The following is a 26080-nucleotide window of genomic DNA, read 5'->3' as shown; positions in this document are numbered from 1 at the left end:
GATACTGTATGCCGCTTAGTCTTTCAGAGAACGAATGTTTGCTTGTTGTCCTCTCCCCATCCCTGGCCTGCTTTCCCTGTTCTGCTTGGGGGCTGGGGACTGGGATGGTAGTAAGCGAGGATTTCCTCACCTGTCTGCTCCTCACTCGGTTTAATCCCACTCTGAAGGCCCTCTGATGTGCAGATATAATGGTGATAGATGCAAAGTAAGATCCCCAAAAGACTTGGAATATAACATTGAAACAGCAAAGGTATCACATTCAAGCACTTAACTTGTTTACAATACTCCTCCCTACTAGTTAAACAGCTCTTGTTAATTCTTAAATTGGTCTTTCTGCAACAGTACATAGCTGTTAAGTAATATAATGAAGAGGCTACTTTACCTGCTCTTATTAGAATGTGACTTGGAAGTTTTAATAAAGAAAGAGGAGCTACCTGCAAGGAAAACTCTCTCCCACCCTTGGCCTGGAGGGAGTGAGGTGGCATTTGTGTAGGATGGGCATCAACATCAGATCAGGCAAGCTTCAATTCCCAAGGAGGTGAAGGATGCACAATAGCTATCTTTATGTGTTTCTCTCTAGGTATTTTTTATATTGCACCCAACACAAAGATACATCATAGTAGTAAAAATGATGTAGACCTCATTCATTAAGAAGGACACGTGTTTCCCATCTCTCCTGTTGATTACATCATTTGGGTGTATGAAAGACAAACTTCTCATTTATTTATTTAATTATTTTTGGCAATATTATGCCATCCTCATTTGTGTTGAATAGTATTTTACTCTGTTCCTGATTCAGCCCAGCACTGCAGCACGTACTTAACTTTAAGTCAACATGCTTAAACATATGATTAAGTGCTTTGCTCAATCATGGCCTCTGTAAGCACTCTCATATATTTCAGTGGGGCTACTTAGAGAGTAAGTATTATTCCTTGTGAGTAATGGAGGGAGAATCTGCCCTTTATCTCCAGTGGCGCCTGATCTGGCCACTCAGATGCTGTGGGGAGGAACATCCGACAAGATGGTTTTTAGTTTCTGCTCTGAAGGTGGAGAAGATCTGAGCTCATTGTGACTTTCCAAACCCCACCTGTCCATAAAGTAAAAACAAGGTAGTTAAAAACAAGTACCATTAGGCTGTGATTTTCAAAAGTGCGTTGGTTTAACTCTGCTCCCATTGAAGTCAAACGGAGTTTTATTATTGACTGGAATGGGTAACCTAGGGAGGTGGTGGAATCTCCTTCCTTAGAGATTTTTAAGATCAGGCTAGACAAAGCCCTGGCTGGGATGATTTAGTTGGGGATTGGTCCTGCTTTGAGCAGGGGGTTGGACTAGATGACCTCCTGAGGTCCCTTCCAACCCTGATAGTCTATGAATAGTTAGGCCAATGCTGAGCACTTTTGAAAATCTCTCCCTTAATCTCTCCTCACACACAAATACCTTCCACAAATACAGATGTTTAAATACACATTGACTCTTACCACAAAAATCATTCCAAATAGAGTACTCTTTCAACTGTAATCCATCTTGGTTAAGAGGGCTTGCTGCTCACTCAGAGACAATGGTAGTTGCTGTGGAAAGACTAGATTTTCATCATTTATTTAGGTAGTTAATACTTTTGTGTGAAATACAATTTTAATTTGAAAAAAATCCAGTTCTGGGGGTGGACAGGCTGAGGGCACAGGAGAAGAACTGCTAGAGAACACTCTCCTCCGGAACCTTAAACTGAACCCAAGAGTCCAGGGTTTTTACATACCTCTGCCAGTGGGTTTCAAGCCACTTGCTGATAGCGAAGTGTGTGTTTCACTCCATTTAGCGCAGAGGTCCCCAAACCGTGGTGCCCGCTCCCAACTCTGCTTCGGCCCCGCCTCAGCCATGGCCCTGGCTCTCGGCCTGGCACCCGGCCGTGACCTCGGGCCTGCCCTCACCCTCGGCCCTTGATTGCTGCTCTGTTCCCAGCCCTAGACCTGCCCCCAGCTCTGGCCCCAAACTCGGCCCCCTTACCCCTGTCCGTGTCCGCTCTGGCTCTGGGGGAGGGCATGGACAGGTGTAAGGGTGTGTGATGACCCTGAAATGTTTGGGCACCACTGATTTAGTGGCTGAACTGAACAGAGGATAACAAACTACTACACCTCTACCCGATATAACGCGGTCCTCGGGAGCCAAAAAATCTCACCGCCTTATAGGTGAGACCGCGTTATATTGGGTTCGGTCCAGTACGCTGTGCCGGACTGGACCGGCTTCCCCCGCGGTGATTTAAAGGGCCCTTTCAATCATCGCCGGAGCTCTGGCAGCGGTTGGAGCCTCCGGCCCTTTAAATCACCGCCCGAGCCCGGCAGCCGGGCTCGGGTGGTGATTTAAAGGGCCTGGGGCTCCACACGAATTTGGCTATAACGTGGTAAAGTAGCGGGGCTCAGGTGGGGCTTTAAAGGGTCCGGGGCTCCCTGCTGCTTTACTGCATTATATCCGAATTTGTGTTATATTGGGTTGCGTTCTGTCGGGGTAGAGGTGTACTTCTACTAGTTATTCCATCAGCTAATATGGTAGAGATCTGAGCTGTGCATTTAAAGGTCTGCTGATGACCCAAGTTAGGGGTCAAATGTCCATCCTCAGTGAGCCATGGTCTCTGTGGAAAAAATAGTATGTGATCATGCAATTAAAGACTGTGTATTATAATGCATAGGCACAAGGGGGCAAATTAAGATTGCACAGGCAATCTTCAATCTGGTATTTTCTAACTTTGAGGTTCTTGACTTTGCAACTCTAATAATGTTCTTTTAACATTTTTGAATGCAATATATGTAGAGAGAGAGGTTTTTCAAAATTATCCCTCTACTACTGATATAAAAAGTTATCAGAGGGTCACATAAGCTGCAGGCCATGGATATGGAGAAGAATGGACATTCAGGTGGCTAATTCCAATGTCATGTAGCCAGGGCTTTGAAAAGGAGGACAATGACCTTCAACCGGACTATGTATGTGGGGAAAAAAGCATGTAAAATATTGCAAAGAATAAAATCTTAAGGCAGTGAGGTTAAGATTTTGTGGGGAAATACTTAGTGAACTTAACATATTCAGTTTAGATACAAGGAGACACAATTAGCATATGCAAATGCTAGTGTATTTTACAGTACTATTATTACTGTAATAGCTAGGAGCATGGTGTTACTCATAGAGCTTGGAATGAACTCTGTGGTTATGAATTAAAAGTCGGGTTAGGAGACATTTGGGTGAGATACCAGAAAGGCACTGATCCTGCAGTTGCAGAACTGGGCCCCAAGCTTGGCCATTTGCTTCTAGAGTGGAAGGTTTGAATGCTATGGAGGTAGCTGACCTAGCATTTGGGGTTTGGGTAGAGGGGACCTAGCAGGAATGGCAGCAACGGTCCCGAGTATGAGCCTTTACTCCCAGCTGAATTACTAGTAGTAGAGAGTGAGTTTCCTTTAGTCCTTTTCATGGGAGGGAAGGTCCCTTTCTGCAGTACAAGATCTGGGAGTAAGTTATTTTGTTTGTGGTTTTTTTTAAAACTGAAAGTCAAACAATGGAAACAGGGTGAAATGGGAGTGACCCCTTGAAATCTCCTTGACCATTCCCTTCCCCTTGGGGGAACAAAAAGACCAAAGGATTTTTCCTCTTAGTCATCAGTTTGTGGAAACAGGCTATCCAAAGACATACTGGGGGCTCCACTGGAGTTGTGGTTGCCATAAAATAGATGGGCTTCGTGGAGCTGTAGTTCACACCATCCTAGTGTATCTTTGTGCCTGCAATAAATTCTTCAAGGGCAGGCTGTAATCTTGGATGTGTGATACATATTGGCATTTATCTTGAAACATCTGCAGCCACACGTGCATGAAAGAAAAGCAGCAGAAAGACAGCTCTTCGCATCATTTGAGACTAGAAACAAGCCGATGGGTGGGTGGAACCCTTGGGATCAGAGGACTGTAGGCAAGAGGTAGTTAAAGTTAATATCCTTCTTCCCCCAGCTGGGTTCCACCTCTTCGTTTGTGCTCAGTGTTTTGTTTTTAGGGCAACTTTCAAGTATTATAATGTAAAATCAGCTAAAGCCTCATTATTTAGTAGGTACAGTTAGTTTGAGTTTTCAGTTCAGGGAATGTTCTGTGCAAAATTGACGTGTCTCTGATGCTATGTTTAACAATGTCCTCCTCTTCCCTTTCAAAGTTTCAGAATATTTAGGCCAGTGAAGTTTCTGTATGTTGTGGATATGATTCATTTGGGCCATGGGAGGAGGGTGACAGTTACTTGCTACACAAATCTTTCCTGTGATTCATGAAACATCATTTGTGTCAGCCTTGTAGGAGGCAGTTCATCTGCCTCCTAGTAGGAGGGAAAAACACTGGCATCGCTGCTGTCAGATGGGCATGGGAAAAATGGTGGTTAGACAGAAGAAAGTAGCAGGAACGCTGGGGCTCTTTGTGCAATACTTATTGATGTACTTAATGAAAGACTGATGTGTATCAAGCATAGATGTCTTTAAGGAGAACAGCACTGCTACAATAGCCAAAAATACAAAAGAATGTTGCTTTTCATCGTGTTTTAATTTTTTTTCTAACTTTGTGTAAAAATGTCTTTGCACTTTACCTTCTGGTTGGCTGAATCCACTGTTGTTTCACATAGGAGAAGGCCCTTATTGCTGAACTTTGTCTCAGCAAAACTTTCAGTTTCTGCTGGTAAGAGCTGGGAGGTCAAATACAGTGTTGTATGCTTGCACTCTGCTGTTTACTGGTACAGTAAAGACAGTTTACCAAATTCTGTTAGCCTCCCCATAGGAAGGCATTTTCCCTGGTCCACCGAAAAGTTGAATAAAAACATTAAGTGTAACTTCCTTGTCAAAGTCAATGACCCAGATCATCCTAGCTAGATTTGCTCATGAAAGAAATACACCCTACAAAGGACCTCAATTCGGTATGGAAGATGGCTCAGCTGTTTCTGTGGCACTGTTGATCTTTTCTTTCAGACTCTGTGGAGGTCACTCTCTCAGTCTAGGATCCACATCGAGTAGATGAAGACTGGGAGAGCTGGGGACCTGTATTATCATTTAACCTGGGGTTGTATTATCTTTTCTATAGAGCCTCAGCCATCCCACAATCCCCCTGCCCCCATCTCACCCAAGGACCCAGAAGCATCCATGTAGTGGATCCCCTACTAGTACTGCTCCAATGAACCTCTAGTATGTCCCTGGAGACCTGCCTCAGGGTCTGTTGTGTGGGACTGAACAAATCCTGCCTCCCCACTCATGGGAATGATAGGTGAGAGACTCCATAAGTGTATTCCTCATGGAGGTTTCGAGCCTTCCCACCATCAACCAGGGTCAAGGAGGGGTTGAGTTGGGATAATGGTTTCAGCTGCTGCAGACCCAACAAAATTATCATTGAAAGTCAACATGACGATTCAGTATCTCAAAAGCCAGGATTTAGTCTCAGCTTCATGTATTACATGGAGGCGTTTCTACCAGCCTCAAGGCTGCATGATGTGCTGGAGTGGAAATAAGGAGGATTTTCTCATACAAGGGAATTATCTAGAGAAAAATGGCTACACAGTACAATTTGTGATGGTACTCCATAGCTAAACTCAATCTTTCACATAGATGGGTGGGGAGCTCAGCAGCTTTAAGGCAAAGTACTACATGTTATACCTATAGTTTCACCCAACCTTACCAATCAAGACACCTTCATAAAACTATAGATATAGCCAAAAAGAGGGATGAATAAGGGAAGGGAAAGGTGTTACATATGGGGGTATGGGCATGGTCTGCTTACACCACCTTGTCTCCATGTTAAATGTATGTAGACCCACATGGTTCAAGAAACATTCTCGTCTTGGGGTCTTGCTCATTGACAAATCATAATAGTTGAACATCAACTCCAGCACTAATCTGCCAGCCCTTCCCCTTAGGTTTGACAGTTCCTGCCTAAACCCATCTCCTTCCTGAAGCTTTTCTCAGGGGAGGGTTCTACTATTGTAGGTATATTCCACCTGGCTGGCATGGACAGCCACCTCCCAGGTCTTTCTCCTGACTCTGAGCCTCCCCCCTTTGTCTGCTCAGGTTCTTTTTTATTAGGAAGTGCCACCTCTGGGCTGCTGGCACATGATCCTTGGTCACCTGGTCAGCTGCTGGTCAGAGCCTAGAAGCAGGATGTTAGGACATGGGCATGTGCCCAGGAACCAGCATGCCATTACGTGAGATGGTGTGGTTTTAAGAAAACACCACTCTGGAAAACAGTCATTCAGCATTGTTTTGAAAGGGAGAGAGGGTGGTCCTGGGATGGATGACAGAGAAGGAAGATGAACCTCTCACAGCCACCAGTACAAAGGGATGATTACCTGCAACACAAGACGTGATGATTGAATTACTAGAAAATGAGTGGTGTCAGAATGCAAATGTCTGCCAGAACAAGAGAGGTCTCTAATATAGCGAGGGCTTTTGGAAGTCCTACAGGCCCGCATCTAGTGTGAATTGATGTAGCGCCATTGGAGTCAGTGGGGCTATGGTGACTTATACCAGCTGAGGTCTGACTCTTGCGGCCAATCCTCTGCTTCACAGGCTGCCAATTCAAGGCTGCCACAATATGACCTGATTGCTCAAACCAGTTAAGCAACGTTTTTCTGCGTTCTGCACAAGCTGCTAGTGATGTAGAAGCACTGCAAGGAAGAAGTTACAATAATTGAACCCCAGGGTCACCAGGGGCTGTGTTCCTGTTGCAGTGTTGTCATGGGATAAGTAAGGGCGCAGCTGAAAAAAAATTGCACAACTGGAGGAAACTATACACACTTTTGTACTGTATATGACAAGTGTTTCTCCCTGAAAGGTAATGTCCGAATAAAGAAAAAGCGAGTTTAGAATGGAAAAGCAGAGACATAACTGAAGGTGGAAGAAGGTGTTTGGAGTGATGCAGAGGGGAGTAAAAATAGCAATGTCTTACAGAACAACTGTTCTGTATTCACTACATTTGAGTAGGCAATGACTACTAACTGGATTAAAGCACTGTTTGATTCATCCATATGGCTAAGTCTTCCATTATTTCCTGTATTATAAAATGCTGACTCCATTTGGATTTTACAATACTAATGTTTATTTTGGGGGAGAGGGGAAAGAAAGGGGACTAATTATAGCTTTGAACTCCACTACAATGAGACAGGGTTTCTATTAAATATTTCTCAGGCAGTCTGATGAGTCATGACATGCAACTTCTTCAGAAAATATCCTGATTGCCTAATGACTAGATGTTGGTAACTGAAATTACACACTCTGTCTCTCACACTCTCATGAAACCCAGGAAGTGTCTGTCTCTGAGTAAGTTGTTTATTGAAGTTACCCAAGAAATGCAAAAGGGCTTATGATTGCAAGATAGGTAAAAAAATATAACTGAAATTTGAGGAACATGACAAACACCTGCTGTACAATACATATAGTGAAATATTATTACTGTATTTTCATTCACAACATAGGAAGTATTTTCCATATTTTAAAGATAATAATGTATCTTCCTTATTAAGTAACAAAGGTCAAGCACTGATCAACTGTAAAGAAAGAAAAGCATTGAATCACCAGATGAAAGTAACAAAATTAAATACCTTTAGTACAAAATCTTTATAATAAGGATTGCCACAACATAGTATGGTGCAGAGTACATTAAACACTTGCTCCACTGACTTACAGTTCAAACACAATTTCTTCTCAGAGGGACATGAAATTCACTTTCTATCATAGATTTTTAAGTTCAGAAAGAACCATTATAATATCATCTGGTCTGATCTTGTGAATAACACATGCCCTAGCTTTCATTTGGATTCTATCCTTGGCCCTGCTTCATTAATGCTCCAACAATTTATGGTTAACCTAGAGCATGTTTTAGAAAGACATCCAATAATTGAGAGTTTGGATAAATTGACCTCCAAACGTTGGAAAGACTATAGACTTTTTAAATTCTGCAGTAGAAACGTTTTCTCCGGAGTTTATAAACTATGAAGGTTTCACCCCTTAAGCCTGTAATTCAACTTTGGGAGGCTATATCTACCTTTCACATAACAGAATTTAAATTAATTGGGATTTGAGTAATTAAATGTTCACTGTATTTTAATAATTTATGTTTTAAAATGATTGCAGATGAATTTAGCTAACTCCTATCCAGTCATGTTCCCATTTGCATGGAGGAGTGATGAATGCCTATGTACTTTGTTTTGCAGATGATGTAGAGGAGGTTAACAGAATGGAAAGTGTGATGTTAGAATATGCTGCGATGGACAGAGAGCTAAACCATTATATGCAAGCAGTTGAAGCTACAGTACATCAGGTAAATGATCATAGCCATGCCAAATATGGATGAGATTTTCTAAAACACTTTTAATTCTTACAAAAATTACATTAAAAGAACATTTAGTCTTCAGAGTCAAAGGCTGCAAAGTTAGGAAATGCCAGAATCAAGGTTGCCCATGCAACCTTAATTCAGCCCCCTTTGCACATGCATTGTGATACAGTGTTTTAATAACATGATCACATACTATTTTTTCCACAGGACTCCTATTTCCTTCAGTGTAGAGGATGGAAGGCACTCTGGGAATGAACCAGGATTGTGTAGTTAATAAATAGTTTTGTAGGACATGCACCTCATTTGTTGCAGAAGTTGGAAGATGTATAGTGAACAAAGCAGGTGACTGGGAATAAAAAAGATGATCCCCTGGTTCAGGCAGTTAAATGCCACCTTTAGGAACTGGAGTCTATCCCTGCCCCATCACAAAGTTCCTATGTGATGCTGAGCAAATAGTATTTTTGTTTTTAAAAAAGCAAACTGGTAATCAGAAATGCCATGATCTTGAACCATATTGACTCTCATATGGATTCATCATCAAGGTTAGAACCTTCAAATCTATAGCCCAGACCTCTGCCACTTGAGCAAGTAATAGCAGTAGAAAGTTGTCATCTTCTGTGGAGCCAGCCACTAGAGGGAGACGAGACACACATTTTGCAGGGCTTTCACAGATATCTGCTGACCGCAGAGGAATGTTGAGACTCTGTAATCTTGAGTTCTATTCTAGAGACAAGTGTGCTGTAGTAGTTACAGCTCCTTTTGCACATGTCCCCTTCTTTTCCTGCCCCTTCAAGTCTGTGTCCTAATCTCCCCTCCCCATTTCACCCCCCTCAGCTTCCCATCCTGATCCCCAAGTCCTCACCATCAGCACTTTCTTCCAGGCCCAGTCCCCTATCCTGGTTCAGTTCCTCATCTCAGACTCCCCCATCAGCTCTCTCCCAGCTCAGCTCTTCAACCTGTCTGCCTTCCTGGCAAGCTGATTGTTTTCATCAACTGTCTTGCCACCAGCAGGGGGAGCATTGAAAGCATAGAAGAGAATGTTCCTGCTTTCACTCCTGTGACTGGCCCCAGAGCAGCCCCCAGCTGCCAGGAGAAGCAATTGCAGGGAAAGCCCTGCTCTCAGCCCCTGTCCCATTGCTCAGTACAGAGTGGGAGTCTTCTGAGAATTTAGCTGCTAAATCTCTACTGAGTATATGCAAACTGAGATTATCAGGGGCTCATAACCTGGCCAGTTGTGGGCAGATTTTCACAGAGAGCAAAAGACACATTCCTGCCACCATAGCGTTCTCCCTGCCAAATATCACATCTCTTCTTTAAAGCACAGAAGCCCTAGAGCTTTGACAGGTGTTTTGGGAAAAAGTCACATGGGGAAAAAAGTCACCTGAGCAGGTGCCTTCAATCTAGGAGAAGAAGTGTAATACAGGTTACAGCCTTGCAGCAGAACAAAGAAATCAGGGGAGGACAGCAGGTGTTTTTTTTCTGTCGCTGTTAATAGGAAGTGGGAGCTTCTACAGCTCTACTCTTCTATTTATTACTTATTCTGCACCCATCAAGTGGGCTAATTTCAAAGCATGCAGGTGGCCTCCAAACTATACAGCATCTCTTCTGCCCATATCTATGGCCAGCTATCAATCTACCTTAGGAAGTGGGGCACTTTCCCCTAAAATCTATGTAATAGTTAAGGTGAATGAGACACTGGTGCTATTTCTCCTTCATCCTTGCCAAAGTTAGGGTGGCTGCTATTGGAAGCAGAACAGACAGAACCACATGTTAAAGCAGCCTCTGGTGGCCAGGCTCCCTGCTGACTTGGGAAAGGCCCAGCAGAGGGTCCATTTTTTTCCCAGGGACAAAGCACCAGGCTATTAATTTGTGCAGACAGAGATTACCATTTTTCATTTATTAACATACTCAATCTGAAGGTAAAAAACCACCTTTCATCAATCTGATCTTACTAAGTGTGTGTCCGTTGTTCACTCTGTGTGTGTGTGTGTGTGTGTGTGTGTGTGTGTGTGTGTAAATGGAAGAGCACAGTGATTCCAAACACATGATGCATTCTGTATGCCTTGCTTTCTTCTTATGAACCACACTTTAAAAATAAGTGTCCATCAAGCAGTATGAAAGCTTGAAGCTGATAGGATAGGGAGAGCTTGCCCTCTGCCTGCAGGCAGGATCTGTTCTGCTGCAGTTGTCTGGAGTTCAAAATCCTGATATTTCACCTTATGTAACCCTTGCCAGTTGCACTTACATGCCAGTATAAGACAACAGAAGCTCACAATGAAAATAACAAGGAAGTAGTATGAAGTATAGAGGTTTCCAAAAGCCAAGTTTTTGTTGACTTAATCTGCAGTTGGAGCAACACACAAGGTGAAACTTAGCCGCATCCTCTTCTGGTTGAATCAGCAGCCTGTTGAGTAAGAAATGAGCAAATGCAGTGCTGTTTCCAACAATAGACTGTGGGAAATCCTTTGTCCGTGGAAATTCCCTCTGACACTGAATTTAGCTCACCTGTGTAATGACTTGCCCTGTGCCACTTCTCCTTTTTTAAAAAGAGTCTGTTTCCTGTAAAGTAAACACCGCCCAGGTTACTCTCCATGCAGAAGAAGCCTAAACAGTGATATCGTTTGTTTGTTTTCACTTAAAATAAAGTTAAAAAACAGATTGTTCTGTTCTGGCCCCTTTATGCTCGTTAAGTGGAACAAAGAGGCTGGGAACCAAGCTGGACTGGCCAGTTGAGAATTTCTTGCCTTGAGGAGCTCTTATCGGACAGAGAGATAGTGTATGCAGCTCCTGTGACACCACTTTGCCCCCTCTCAGCCCTGTCATAGGCGAGTGCTATGGGCAGGACAGGGGAGTGGCTGAAGTACTCGGCTTTTCATCTATGCCCTTTTGGCATATGGTTCATTAGGGGCTGTGTCCAGTTGGTGTAATTTAGAGCAGTCTCCGGACGATTCCAACCAAGGCAGATCTCAGGGTAGCGCAGATCTGCCCTGAGAATCAAGAAACCATAACCAGCTCCCTGATGGCTCTGCACCTCAGACCATCTGCTGCACAGCAGGGAATCTGGGCATTTATTGTGCCGGTGGAAGGAAGATATTAAGGTGGGGCTGATAGTGCTGCCTATACTTAAGGTTGCCCAACATTTCCCATTATAAGACTCTGTTTTCAGTTGCTTATAACTTTGCCAAATTTTAACCATTTATCTCTCTTGTGCTCTCACTGCAACTGTTGCTGAGCACAGGCAGCATGCAGGTGAAGGAAGAATCAGCTTGACCAGGGGTTGGCAACCTTTCAGAAGTGGCGTGCCGATTCTTCATTTATTCACTCTAATTTAAGGTTTTGCGTGCCAGTAATACATTTTAACATTTGTAGAAGGTCTCTTTCTATAAGTCTATAATATATAACTACACTATTGTTGTATGTAAAGTAAATAAGGTTTTAAAAATGTTTAAGAAGCTTCATTTAAAATTAAATTAAAATGCAGAGCCCCACTGGACCGGTGGCTAGGACCCGGGCAGTGTGAGTGCCACTGAAAATCAGCTTGCGTGCTGCCTTTGGCACACGTGCCATAGGTTGCCTACCCCTGAGCTTGACTAATGCAGAGTGGTGAAGAAGAGTGGAGGTGGGAATCTCCATCCTTAGAGGTTTTTAAGGCCCAGCTTGACAAAGCCCTGGCTGGGGTGATTTAGTTGGTGTTGGTCCTGCTTTGAGCAGGGGATTGGACTAGATCGGAGTAGGCAACATATGGTACGCGTGCTGAAGGCGGCACACGAGCTGATTTTCAGTGGCACTCACACTGCCCAGGTCCTGGCCACCGGTCTGGGGGGCTCTACATTTTAATTTAATTTTAAATGAAGCTTCTTAAACATTTTTAAAACCTTATTTACTTTACATACAACAATAGTTTAGTTATATATTATAGACTTATAGAAAGAGACATTCTAAAAATGTTAAAATGTATTACTGGCACGCAAAACCTTAAATTAGAGTGAATAAATGAAGACTCGGCACAGCACTTCTGAAAGGTTGCTGACCCCTGGACTAGATGACCTCCTGAGGTCTCTTCCAACCCTAATATTCTATGGGGGACAGTCAGTCAGGTGGTTGTAGGAGCCAGAGACTGGGGAGGAGTGTGTGTGGGGCCATTGGCAGGAGGAAAGGGGAGGGGGAAGGATTGGGGAGATATATATATGTAGAGGACGAGGCAATTGGATGGGGTGGAGGACAGGAGCTAGAAGGGTTGGATAGGAGCTGAAGAAAGGTGGAGTGGCTGAGGACCCATATGAGCACAAAGAAGGAAGAGGTTGGACAGGAGAAGAGAGGGTAGAGGGCAAAGGAGCTGGACCAAGGTGATCAGAGCAGAAGGGGAGGGGGCTATGAGCTGGCGAGGGGGTTGGGAGGTTGGATCAGTTGCAGAAGTGGGAATATATGTAGTGAATGAGGCACGGGATTGTAGGAAGGGAGAGGATGGTGTCATGGTTAAGGTAGATGAATGCTTTGCTGGATAATTGGATTCTAGTCCTGCCTTTGCTGCCACACGGATGCTGAACAAGGCACTTAAACCAAATTGTTCACAGGTGATCACTAATTGTGTGTTCTTCTTTTTCTGGGTGCCCAAACTAAAGACAGATTGGCTCAAGTTCTATAACTGAAGTCAGTGGGAGCTATGTGTTTTTTTTTTTTTTGTTTTTTTTGTTTTTTTTTTTGAAGTGCAGTAAAAATGTGAAGTTCTCTGAAAAGACAGGCCCCAAGTGTCTCATTTTGGACACCCAAAATTAGTGGGCAGTTTAGCTTTTAATCTCTCTGTGCCTCAGTTACCCAACTGTAAAATAGGGATAATCTGACATGGGTGTCATGAGGATCAATTAATTAATGTTTGTGAAGCATTCGTATGCTTTGATGAAAGCACTAGAGAAAAGCCCAGAGGAAATTCATAATATTTTATTCCCTGCATCAGGGGGTAGCCGTGTTAGTCTTTATCTACAAAAACAACAAGGAGTCTGGTGGCACCTTAAAGACTAACAAACAGATTTATTTGGGCATAAGCTTTCGTGGGTAAAAACCTCACTTCTTCAGATGCATAGAGTGAAAGTTACACTTTCACTCTATGCAGGGTTTGGATAGTGTAAATTAAGCCCTGAGGCCACACAGTGAATAAGAAAAATAAAGAAATGTTGAATAGCTACACATTCAGTGAATGAGCCTCCTTCACTACACACCCTGATTCATTCCCAGAGTGGGTCCATTTAGTGTACTGAAGGAGGCAGGGGACCCTTGGAAAAAGAGCATGTGACTATGTAATTAAGAGACTATCATAATACATGTGTGCAAAGGGGGCAAATTAAGGTTGCACGGGCAACCTAAATTCTTGCATTTGCTAACTTTGGAGTGCTTGACTCTGCAACCTTAATGGTCTTCTACCATAAGTTTTTGGATGTAATTTAGAATGAATGATGTTCTGTGCTGACTGCAATCTCCAAACTATACTTTAAACAGGATTACAGTGTTAAGGTTCTGTCCTCACTTCCCTACAAAAGCTGGGTTGAGGAGGCATTTCAACACATTTTTAATATTTACTTCCCTTTTGTGTGTGTGTGTTTTGTGCTAAACAGCATATAGAGGCGTCCGTTATGTTTGTAACATAGCCAGGCATATTTTCTGTGAATTAGTTAGCTCCTACCCATGTGGTTCACTTTCGTAATATGTTGGAGGCCATGTTTCATGCAATGCAATAGAAGCTGCATTTATCAAATACTGTGTGTAAAGAAATACAAGAGCATTGTTCTTGCTGGATTTATCTAGGTTCATAGTAGAACACATTCTCAACATGATTTCTGAGTGCCTTACTGTGAGGAAAATAATCTCTCTCGTTTGTAGAGATTAAGGGTATGTCTATATGAATGGTGGTGCAGCTGTGCCGATACAGCTGTGCCTCTGAAGCACATCTGGTGAAGACGCTCTGTGCCAACGGGAGAGAGCTCTCCCGTCAGCATAAAAAAGCCACCTCCACGAGTGGCAGAAGCGATGTCGGTAGGAGAAGCTCTCCCATTGACATAGTGCTGAGCACACGAGCACTTATGTCGGTGTAGCTTATGTTGCTCAGGGTGTGGAATATGTAGACATAGCCAGTGGTCTAGATCCTGCAAATTCTTATTCCCGCACTTGTCTTTATGTACTTTGACTTCAGTAGGGCTATTTGCATTTGTAAAATTAAGCATGTGCCTAAGTGTTTGCAGAATCAGCACTGTAGGTAAGAGGGAATTCATCAGAGCAAGAGGCATAGTATCTCTGCTTTCCCAGGGCTTAGTCATGTCAGGGCTTTGGGTCCAGACAAGAAAGAGGTGATGTTGATACACTGGGAGAACCTCCAGAAGAAAAGGTGAAGCTCATATCTACTCCCTCTATTTCAGAAATCTTGTTGTTGTTTGTTACTTTGTAAAATAATGAGTCCTAGTGGATAGAGAGATGGACTGGGGCTCAGAAACCTGGATTCTTCTTCGAGTGCTTGCTCATATCCATTCCATTAGGTGTGTGCGCGCCGCGTGCACGATCGTCGGAAGATTTTCTACCCTAGCAACACCGGCGGGTCGGCTGTGGAGCCCCCTAGAGTGGCGCCTTCATGGCGCTGAATATATACCCCAGCCGACCCGGCGCCCCCTCAGTTCCTTCTTACCGCCCCTGACGGTCGTTGGAACTGTGGAGCGCGGCATAGCTGTTCTCCACTCTCCCTAGCTTAATTAGTTATTCGCAGTTGTAGTTATAGTTATAGTTCTAGTGTTTGTAGTTTAATAGTTAAATAGTTTAAAGTTGTTAGATTTGTTATAATAGTCCAGGGGACTAAGGGGGTCGTCGCCCCCTTTCTCCCCCGGCCGCGGGCCCGGGCTCATGCCCAGAGCTCCCGGCTTCAAGCAGTGCGCCTCCTGCGCTAAACCTATGCCCACGAGCGACCCGCACGACTCCTGTCTGAAGTGCCTGGGAGAGTCCCACCAAACAGATAAGTGCAAGATCTGTAAGGCCTTCAGACCAAGGACCAAGAAAGAGCAGGACTTTCGGCTCCGGCAACTCCTGATGGAGGCGGCACTTAGCCCGGACACTCCTTCTACGAGCCAGGCCCAGGCACCTAGCGCCTCGGTGCGCAGTGCCCCAGCAGCACCGGCAATGCCGACAACGCGGGCGGTGTCGGACAAACCTCCCCGGCACCGGACCTCGTCGGCACCGCAGCAGGCACCTCGGCGCCGGTCATTATCCCCGGGGCATAAAAAAGCCCATAAGACGGGGACCTCTGTACCGAAGACGCCGGCTCCCCCAGTGCCGGGGGTAGAGCCGAGTGCGCCGGTGGAGCACCGGAAACAGGTGCCTCCAGCACTGTCGACTCCGGCACCGAGGCCGTTGAGTCCGGTGCAGATAGCGTCTCCACCGAGACCGGCGGTAATACAACTCCCGTCGACTCCGGAGACCTTCGTGGCGGCGAGAGACTTGATAGCTCTCACAGAGCCGGCACCGCCTCAACCACTGGCACCGACGGCACCGTTGACCCGCCCGGTCCAGTCAAGGGGGAAACCTGCCTTGATGCGCCCTCCATCACAAGGGCTGGAACCTCGGCACCGGTCCAGGTCCAGAAGCAGGTCCCCACGCCGCTCGCAGTCCCGGCACCGAATATCACCTCGGCACCGGTCGTACTCGCGGCCAAGATCTTCGTCGCGGCACCGGTCTACGTCTCGGCACCGCTATGATCGTCGGCACCGATCAACGTCGAGACGTAGTTCTCGGCACCGCTACGGTCGACGCTCGACGTCGAGAGGCCGCTCCCGGCACCGGGCATACTCCAGGTCCTCGTCGAGGTCCAGATCCGGCTCCCGGCACCGACGAGGTCATCGGCACCGATCGCGGTCCCGGCACCGTTCGCCGGCACCGCGCAGAGATAGATCATCTCCGGACCGGTACCGTGCGGCACCGCAGCCCACGTGGGTCGTTTCATCTCTCTCGGCACCGCCATGGCCGTCAAGATCGGTGTCTCGCTCCTCGGAGGACCTGTCGAGATCGGCATACCCCCCTCAAGGGCAAGCCGAGGAACGGAACTTGGGCCATTGGCAGGAGATGGCAGAGGACCACTCTCATGGACCATCTCACTGGTCATTTTGGACCCCGTGGACGTACCACCAGGAGCAAGGGGCTCCAATACCATCGACCTCTCGCTCGGGTCACTCGGTTAGAAGGGCCCCAGAATCCACCATCTCTCGGCCTCCGCCAGGGGGCATGGAGGCTTCCGTGTCCACGCCACCTGACACCATAGACCCGAGTACAGGTGATGCTCCGGCCCAAGAGCAGGGGGATCAGGACCCCCCCTTGGATCCAGTACCACCGGAGGCGTCTTCCTCCTCCTCTCCGGATGAGGCAGTGGCGGGCACTTCATGTACGGGTCCCCCTCCGATAGATCTTCGGGCTCACCAGGATCTCCTGCGTAGGATGGCCCGTAATATGGACCTGCAGGCGGAGGAGATAGTGGAAGTATAGGACCCTATCGTGAACATCCTCGGAGCGGATGCCCCATCGAGGGTGGCGCTACCCCTGATCCGCACGATACAAACCAATGCGGATACGATATGGCAAACTCCTGCCTCTATCCCACCCACAGCGAGAGGGGTGGAAAGGAAGTACTTTGTCCCGTCTAAGGACTACGGGTACTTGTATACCCACCCCCAACCGTGTTCACTGGTGGTGGAATCAGTGAACGCACGAGAGCGCCACGGCCAGCAGGCTGCAGCGCCTAAATCAAAAGAGGCTAAGCGGCTCGATTTGTTTGGCCGTAAGGTTTACTCAGCCGGAGGGCTGCAACTTAGAGCGGCGAACCAACAGGTGCTATTGAGCCGTTACAATTTTAACTCCTGGAACTCTATGGGGAAGTTTAAGGAGTTGATTCCCCAAGAGTCCAGGGAAGAGTTTGGAGCCATGGTAGAGGAGGGTAAGAAGGTGGCTCGGACCTCCTTGCAGGCCTCCTTGGACATAGCAGACTCAGCTGCGAGGACCCTGGCTTCGGGTATCGCTATGCGGAGGATCTCCTGGCTTCAAGTTTCGGGTTTGCCTCCGGAGCTACAGCAAACCCTACAGGATCTGCCCTTTGAGGGACGTGGATTGTTCTCGGACAAGACGGACTCTCGCCTGCAGAGCCTCAAGGACTCGAGAACAATCATGCGCTCCCTGGGGATGCATGTTGTGGGCCCTCAGCGCAGACCATTTAGGCCGCAGCCTCAGCGCTTCTACCCCCCCCCCCGCCTCGTCAGAGACAGGACTCGACCCGGAGGCGAGGGCGAGGTGGTAGAAGAAGGTGGGCCGGCCCTCAACCCGGCCAGAACCAGGGGCCACCTAGACCACCTTCAGGCCCCAGGCAGAACTTTTGAAGGTGCGGTCGAGGACGGCGCCCCAGTCATCCCCCAGGATCCAGCCCCCTCCTTTCGGGATCGTCTCTCCCACTTCCACCGTGCTTGGTCCCTTATAACTTCGGACCGTTGGGTCCTCCGCACAGTGGAGAGGGGATACACTATCCAGTTTTCTTCTATCCCCCCCTTCCACCCCTCTTCCCCGTCCCTCTTCAGGGACCCTTCTCACGAGCAACTTCTTATACAGGAGGTTTCCACGCTCCTTGCTATGGGGGCCATAGAGGAGGTTCCAGTAGAGTTAAGGGGCAGGGGATTTTATTCCCGTTACTTCCTGATCCCCAAGTCCAAAGGAGGTCTGCGGCCCATCTTGGACTTGCGCGGACTCAACAAATTCGTAGTAAAGTTGAAGTTCCGCATGGTCTCTTTGGGGGCCATTATCCCTTCCCTCGATCCTGGAGACTGGTTCGCCGCCCTCGACATGAAAGACGCATACTTTCACATCTCAATTTACCCACCTCACAGACGCTTCCTGCGATTCGTGGTAAACATGGTGCACTACCAATTTGCAGTCCTTCCCTTCGGCCTATCCTCGGCCCCAAGAGTGTTCACGAAATGTATGGCTGTCGTGGCAGCGTACCTTCGTCGGCAAGGGATACAGGTGTTCCCGTACCTAGACGACTGGCTGGTACGCGGTCGCACCAAGGAGCAAGTTCAAGCTCACGTCCACATAATAGTGCACACATTCAACGAGTTGGGCATCCTACTCAACAAGGACAAATCCACTCTAGAACCTACCCAGAGAATAGAATTCATAGGCGCAGTTCTAGACTCCAGACGTGCACAAGCCATCCTGCCAGACAACCGATTTGGCACCATCACGAGCCTCATTCAAGGGCTCCAGGCGTTCCCAACTACCACGGTGAGGTCGTGCCTTACCCTGCTGGGTCACATGGCCTCCTGCACGTACGTAACCAGGCATGCCAGACTTCGGCTTCGCCCACTCCAGACCTGGGTGTCGTCAATATATCGACCAAATCGGGACAGCCTGAACATGGTGGTCACGGTCCCGATCTCGGTCCTGACCTCCCTCACCTGGTGGCTAGATCACAATGTGGTCTGCGAGGGGATGCCATTTCACGCCCCACAACCCTCTCTGCACCTGGTCACAGACGCTTCATCTCTGGGTTGGGGCGCCCATCTCAACGAACACCATACCCAGGGCCTGTGGACTGCACCCCAGCTAGCCCTGCACATCAATGTTCGGGAACTGATGGCGGTGCGCCTGGCGTGCCAGGCATTTCTCAACCTCCTACGTGGCCGATGTGTGTTAGTTCTCATCGACAACACCACGGCCATGTTTTACATCAACAAGCAAGGAGGAGCACGTTCGTCAATTCTATGCCAAGAGGCCATTCGCCTGTGGGACTTCTGCATCGCCCACTCAATCCATCTCACGGCATCGTTCCTCCCTGGAGTCCAGAACACTCTAGCGGACCGACTCAGCAGGTCCTTCCAGACGCACGAGTGGTCTATCCGTCCGGACATCATACATTCCATCTTCCGGAGGTGGGGGTTTCCCCAGATAGACCTGTTTGCATCTCGAGACAACAGGAAGTGCCACGTGTTCTGCTCCCTGCAAGGTCGAGCTCTGGGCTCCCTCTCGGATGCGTTTCTCCTTCCCTGGAAAGACCACCTGTTTTATGCCTTCCCTCCGTTTCCTCTGGTCCACAAGGTACTGTTAAAATTGCGCAGAGACCAGGCACAGGTAATTCTGGTCGCTCCAGCGTGGCCGAGACAACATTGGTACACCACACTGTTGGAACTCTCGGTTCAGACACCGATCCCGCTTCCGTTGTGTCCGGATCTCATCTCTCAGGACCACGGCCGGCTGCGTCACCCCGACCTGCAATCACTCCACCTCACGGCGTGGCTGCTCCATGGTTCACCCAGGCAGAGCAGCAATGCTCGCACTCTGTCCAACAGATTCTGCTGAGCAGTAGGAAGCCCTCAACACGCACCACGTACCTGGCCAAGTGGAAGCGGTTCTCCTGTTGGTGCGAACAACGAGCCATGTCCCCGTTGCAGGCACCCATTCCTCTCATTTTGGAATATCTCCTCTCCCTAAAACAGCAGGGGTTGGCGATATCTTCAATTAGAGTTCACCTGGCCGCTATATCGGCCTTTCACCCAGGGGAACTCGCGTCCTCGGTATTCTCTAACCCGATGGTCGTTAGATTCCTCAAGGGCTTAGACCGGATGTACCCACAACAACGTCAGCCCGTTCAGACGTGGGACCTCAACCTGGTTCTCTCCAAGCTCACAGGTCCTCCATTCGAGCCACTGGCCACCTGTTCACTTTTGTACCTATCCTGGAAGACAGCCTTCCTTGTAGCCATCACCTCAGCAAGGCGCGTTTCTGAACTCAGGGCGCTTACATCCGAGCCCCCTTATACAGTTTTCCATAAGGATAAAGTGCAGCTTCGTCCACATCCTGCCTTTCTCCCTAAGGTGGTTTCTCCTTTTCATATCAACCAGGACATCTTTCTCCCGGTCTTTCATCCTAAACCACATGCCACTCGCCAGGATCAACGTTTGCATTCCCTGGACGTACGCAGGGCCCTGGCCTTCTATATTGACCGCACAAAGCACTTTAGAAAGACGACGCAACTCTTCGTCGCAGTGGCCGACCGAATGAAAGGCTCACCGGTCTCCTCACAACGCCTATCCTCCTGGATTACGTCTTGCATCCGGACTTGCTATGACCTGGCAGGTGTCTCAGCACCGCACCTCACCGCTCACTCCACGAGGGCCCAGGCTTCCTCGACGGCTTTCCTGGCACAAGTTCCGATCCAGGACATTTGTAGAGCAGCGGTTTGGTCATCAGTCCACACATTTACAGCTCACTATGCACTAGTGCAGCAGTCCAGAGACGATGCTGCTTTCGGATCAGCGGTTTTGCACACAGCAATGTCTCACTCCGACCCCACCACCTAAGTTGGGCTTGGGAGTCACCTAATGGAATGGATATGAGCAAGCACTCGAAGAAGAAAAGACGGTTACTCACCGTTGTAACTGTTGTTCTTCGAGATGTGTTGCTCATATCCATTCCAAACCCGCCCCCCGTCCCCACTGTCGGAGTAGCCGGCAAGAAGGAACTGAGGGGGCGCCGGGTCGGCTGGGGTATATATTCAGCGCCATGAAGGCGCCACTCTAGGGGGCTCCACAGCCGACCCGCCGGTGTTGCTAGGGTAGAAAATCTTCCGACGATCGTGCACGCGGCGCGCACACACCTAATGGAATGGATATGAGCAACACATCTCGAAGAACAACAGTTACAACGGTGAGTAACCGTCTTTTCCATTTGCAGCTTTGCCATTGGTCTGCTTGGGTAACTGTGGGTGAGTCACCTTATGGCTATGTGCCTCAGTTTCCCTATCTATAAAATGAGGATAATGAAGCTTACCTCCTTTGTAAAGTGCTTTGAGCCCTACCAATAGAAAGTGCTATATGAGTAGGTTTTATTTTATTTTATTTTATTACTGAGAATTATAATTGGGAGTCTTTTGGGTTCTGCAGCTGCTTTTGGATTTCTAGATATCCACAAGAACAAGGCTCTTAGTGACTTAGTGGCTTTTCTCATATGGATTTAAACTTTGGGGGTGGGAAGCCAGGGCATTCTCAGCAGTTGGGCTCTTGATTCTGGAATTCACTCCCCCATTTATTGAACACACCCTGAGTTAAGGCATATCTGTTCACTGACATTTTTCCTGAGTAATTTATCTTAGTGAGTTCTGTTTTTTTTCTTGTTTTTTCCTGTTAGGAACAGTTTTGGGGTTGGGTGGTTAATATGATTATCTCCAAATACGCAGTCAGTGGTGCAGCCAGGTGGAGGGAACGGGGGAGCGATCAGAAAAAAAGGGCGCCATCCACGGCGGCGCTTTTACTCACCCAGCAGTGTTCTGGGTCTTCGGCAGCACCTTGGCGGCAGGACCTTCACTCACTCAGCAGGTCTTCGGTGGCATTTCGGCGGCGGGTCCTGCAGTGCCGCCGAAGACACCCAGAGCGAGTGAAGGGCCCGCCGCCGAAGTGCTGCTGAAGACCCGGAGGCCAGCGGGTGAGTAAAAATTAAAAAGGCGCCAAGTAATTGACAAGGCGCCACTTGTGCTCAGTGAGGAAGTGGCCACTGCCCCCCTCTCCTTTCCTCCCCCCCCCCCGCTATGCTACTGTATGCAGTATATTGTTTTAATTAGTGTAAACATTTCCAAAGATCATGATGGGTGTGTTTTTATAAACCCGTCTTTAATCCAGTCATTCTTAGGAGTAGTTTTGTTTTTTTCTGCTAGTACTAAGAATTTTTAAAATCTGCCTTATTTATGGCCAGCAAAAATCACTAATTTTGCCTGTAGACACGCTTATGGCTTAGAACAATGGCTGAACAAGGAGAACATTATTTTGAACTCTTTAATATAGTCTCCCAAACCACAGTCATACTCCATTATTATTATGTATTACTTGTATTAAGGTTAGAATGAGGCCCCATTGTTCTAGGCACATAGTAAAAGACAGTCTCTGTCCTGAAGATCTTAAAATCTTTATAGATTAGACAAAGGGTGAGAGGAAGGGAGGAATAATATCTCCATTTTACAGATGGAGAACTGAGATACAAAATCCCAGATTCTCAAAGGTATTTAAGTGCCTAACTCCCATTGAGCTAAATACCTTTGAGAATATGAGCCAAAATAATTAAGGGCTCCATTCTGCATAGTGTCAAGCATTCTGTCCCAATCCCCCATAGCATTTAAGCATGTAAGTCACGTCATTGATTTGACTGTGATTACTCATGTGCTTAAAATTAAGCATGTGATTTGGGCCAGAGGAATTGGAGATCTAAGTGACTTGCCCGTGATCACACAGGAAATATGTGGCAGAGCCAGGAATGGAACCGAGATCGCCGGAGTCCCAGTCCAGGACTGTAATAACAAGACTGTCCTCCTCATCATCATTTTCTTTATTCTGTCAGTCAAACTCAGATTAAAATAGCAAAACATTATTGATAACTAATTTAATTTGTGCTATAATTAAACCTCTTTTACTAACATGGCAGAATGAAGCACTAAGCACTTGGTGTAAGCAACTACTTGATGGTGTCTTTTAAGTACAATGAGAAGTTTTAATTTATAGTAGATGGCCCTGATCCACATTGATGGGCTCTTACATTAACTCAGAGCCCAGTTCAGTCAGCATGACTCCACCAAAGTGCAATGAATGACCCAGTTTGATAGACATGTTCTGATCTTCAGTTTACTTACTTATTTTTTTAAAATAGGATTGGTAATATTTTGCGGTAGGCACAGTTAAACAATATTCTATTGCAAAATTAACTAGGTTCCACTTTTTTTGTTTTGGTGGCTATTGCTATGAAATTGTTATATTAAATTAATGATGGCAAAAAGAATGTACTACAGTAGAACTGAGATTAGCACTATTGTTCACAGATGCTTCTTAAATACACTTCCTGGTTATTTTGGTTAACAACCTAGTCCTGGAGCTAAACAGTCATGAGGATGTAACATTTGTTATATGTTATACTTAAGGTGTATTTATTTTCCTTGAGACTTAATAATGTAATGTATGTTAATCACCTTTAAATCTGTATACTACCACCACTTAACACCTGGGTTTTGTCAGCATAGTATGTGCAGAGTTGTTTTATGGAGCACTTTAATTTGCTCTGAAAGCCTCAACACTAAAGTACGTTTCTCCATTTTACTCGTACTCTTCCCTTTGTTTAATTAATTACTTTGAACACTCGCAATCGATCCTCTCCACAAAGATTTACTGTGTTTCTTCCTATTTAAATCATTCTATTTATAACAAGTTCTGCTTATTAAGGATGACTTAATAGTTCTTTTTTTTACTTTGAGCCTGATTCAGCAAGGTTCTTAAACATGTGCCTAACTTAATGGATAGTCCCAGTGAAGTTAGCAGGATTGCATGTACTTAAAGTTAGGCATGTATGTAATTGTTTTGCTGAATTGGGGCCCAAGATTATAAAACAGGGCCTGATTCTGCCAAGATTCATAACAGGTGTTATGCTTAGTATCATTTGTAGTCCAATTGATTGTACTCTACTCTTAGTAATAAACCTTACACCAGGTATTAAGTGTTGCCAGATTGGCCTCATTTTGAGGACCTTACCTTATGTACTTGATATAAATGGCATTGTCTTAGGGTATGTCTACACTATAGCAGCACAACTACAGCATGGCATTTGTGCTGCTGTAGCGCTATAGTGTAGATGCTTCCTACATCAGTGGAATGTTTTTTCTGTCATTGGTTTTTACCAGCTTATTTTCATCCCAGCACTACTAATTGTGGATGTTTGGTATAGGAGCTAGTTGCACTTGGAGAGGGCAGTTTATAGATTCATAAATTTCAAGGCCATTATTATCATCTAGTCTGACCTCCTACATTATAGAGGCCACAGAACTTCCCCCAAAATAATTCCTAAAGCAGATCTTTTAGAAACACATCCAATCTTGATTTTAAAATTGCCACAGATGGAGACTCCGTCATAACCCTAGATAAGTCGTTCCAATGCTTTGATAAAGAGTTGCATGCAGAAGGGTGGTTAAAGGGAGTGATGGAAGGTTGGTATCTCTAGGGGTCAGAGTTAATAACCATGCACCAGCAGACACGCAAAAATGGTTGCTGGAGTCAACACACTAATACCCAGATTTGGGGCCAGCTCCTTGTCTTGCAACTCACCTCTTCTTTAAATGCTCAAGAATAAAGAGAGGCTTTGTAATATGTCTAGAAGGATATCTAATCTGGGCTATCGTGCATGGAGGGAGGAAGTTAATTCCTGATTTGGCTGGGCCTCCTTGAAAACATCTTGCCAGCAACCCCCTCCTTTTTAAGACAATGAAACTCCAGCTTAAGCACCTGTGCAGATCACAGCCACAGCAGATGGGATGAAAGGTACCCTGGTACCCAGGTCCCAAACTGAACAGAGATTTCTACTGACTTTAATGGAAGTTGGACCAGAGCCTTAAAGTTCAACACCATCTCCATAAATTCCTAGAGCAGAAATCCAATGGGGGCAGTTTATATCTGATACAACAGAGCTATGGAAGAGTGAGCTGCCTCCAGCAGAATCAGTTGCATGGTCAGCTTTAGTTCCTTATTACTGGTGATAACGAAACAGGAGGAACAAACACAGATACACTGAGCAAACTTTCTGTGACACTCATTTAATGTGGACCCAATGTCATTGTAAGATGGAGGGTGGTTTCACCAGCCAGGGAATGAAAATTAAGGTTCAGGAATTAGTCTTTTAAGGCTTTTTCCTCAGACCTTGTTTTACTGTCCACAGAACTAAAGCAAATCAGCTGGAAAACACTGGGCAGTAATCGCCATAGGCTTTCCTTGCTTTAACCAGCTGGGAGATCAGAGGACACATCCTTCCCCTTAGTTTTCTTTTGACCCAGTTTCCATTAACTTTTATACTCCACTTGGGCAGCCATCTGACAGGCAAGGATCTGTAAGTTACAGACTGCAACACCCTCTCCTTATTCCAGTCATGTTTGCTTTCTGAATTTCCATGGTTGAACTTTCAGTTTCTTAGTTCATTAAGGCTCATGTTCGAATCATAACAGTGTTTAAACGTAGAAGATAGTTGGATTTTTTTTTCATGTTTTTTTTTTAATTATTTTTCAAAGAAACATTTTGTGGAAGGTTATAAAACATAGGAAGAATTTAGTAAGCGTATTTAAAAACATTAAATAATTTTCAAAAGTATTCATGGTGCAGTGAAATGTTTATAGCGCTTGGTCAGCAGGCATATTTCAAAAGACACTATAGTGAAAAATTGTTATGATTATTACTTTTATTATATGTTTTGCAGTAGCATCTCACACCCTGAGACATGGATAATGCATTTCATTTTTGAAATCCAGTTTACTTGAGCATTTTAGGAGTGCCAAATCTCTAAAAGGGTAAACTTCCTCTTTTGCACTGCTATAATTTATACATAACTGAAGTATTTTTTAAAAATCTACACAAAGTATTTGCATCCCAAATTTCAGCCTAGAGAAAATTTCTGTGATGGAGGTATATATAGCGTTTGGACTCTCATTGACTACAGTGGTCACAAGTTGTCAGAATATGTTGCCCTGATTTTGGAATCTTAATGTGTTTACAGCTATGAGTTGTGCCTCTTTTTTTATTCCATTTATTTAGTTTTACAAAATGCACTCATCACATAATCTCCAGGGGAATGTATAATATTTAAAAACAATGCATATGACTTGTTGACCAATGTTAACAGGAAGACTCCCTCCTCAGGAAATAAGCAAAATACCTACACTACAGTCACCTTCC

The 26080-nt window shown here is 45.9% G+C and overlaps 1 protein-coding gene across 1 annotated transcript in view; it reads left to right on the top strand.

Moving 5' to 3' along the window:
• NSMCE2 (NSE2 (MMS21) homolog, SMC5-SMC6 complex SUMO ligase) overlaps window positions 1-26080 on the top strand; it is a 175363-nt gene that overhangs the window by 27525 nt on the left and 121758 nt on the right. Inside the window, exon 3 of the mRNA XM_054017380.1 lies at window positions 8203-8309. Within this exon, the coding sequence (XP_053873355.1) occupies window positions 8203-8309 (107 nt within the window). The remainder of the gene's footprint in view (window positions 1-8202; window positions 8310-26080) is intronic.

Source organism: Malaclemys terrapin, chromosome 2 (genome assembly GCF_027887155.1).
Source record: "Malaclemys terrapin pileata isolate rMalTer1 chromosome 2, rMalTer1.hap1, whole genome shotgun sequence".
NCBI lineage: Eukaryota > Metazoa > Chordata > Testudines > Emydidae > Malaclemys > Malaclemys terrapin.
This window is presented reverse-complemented; position numbering and strand designations above follow the sequence as displayed.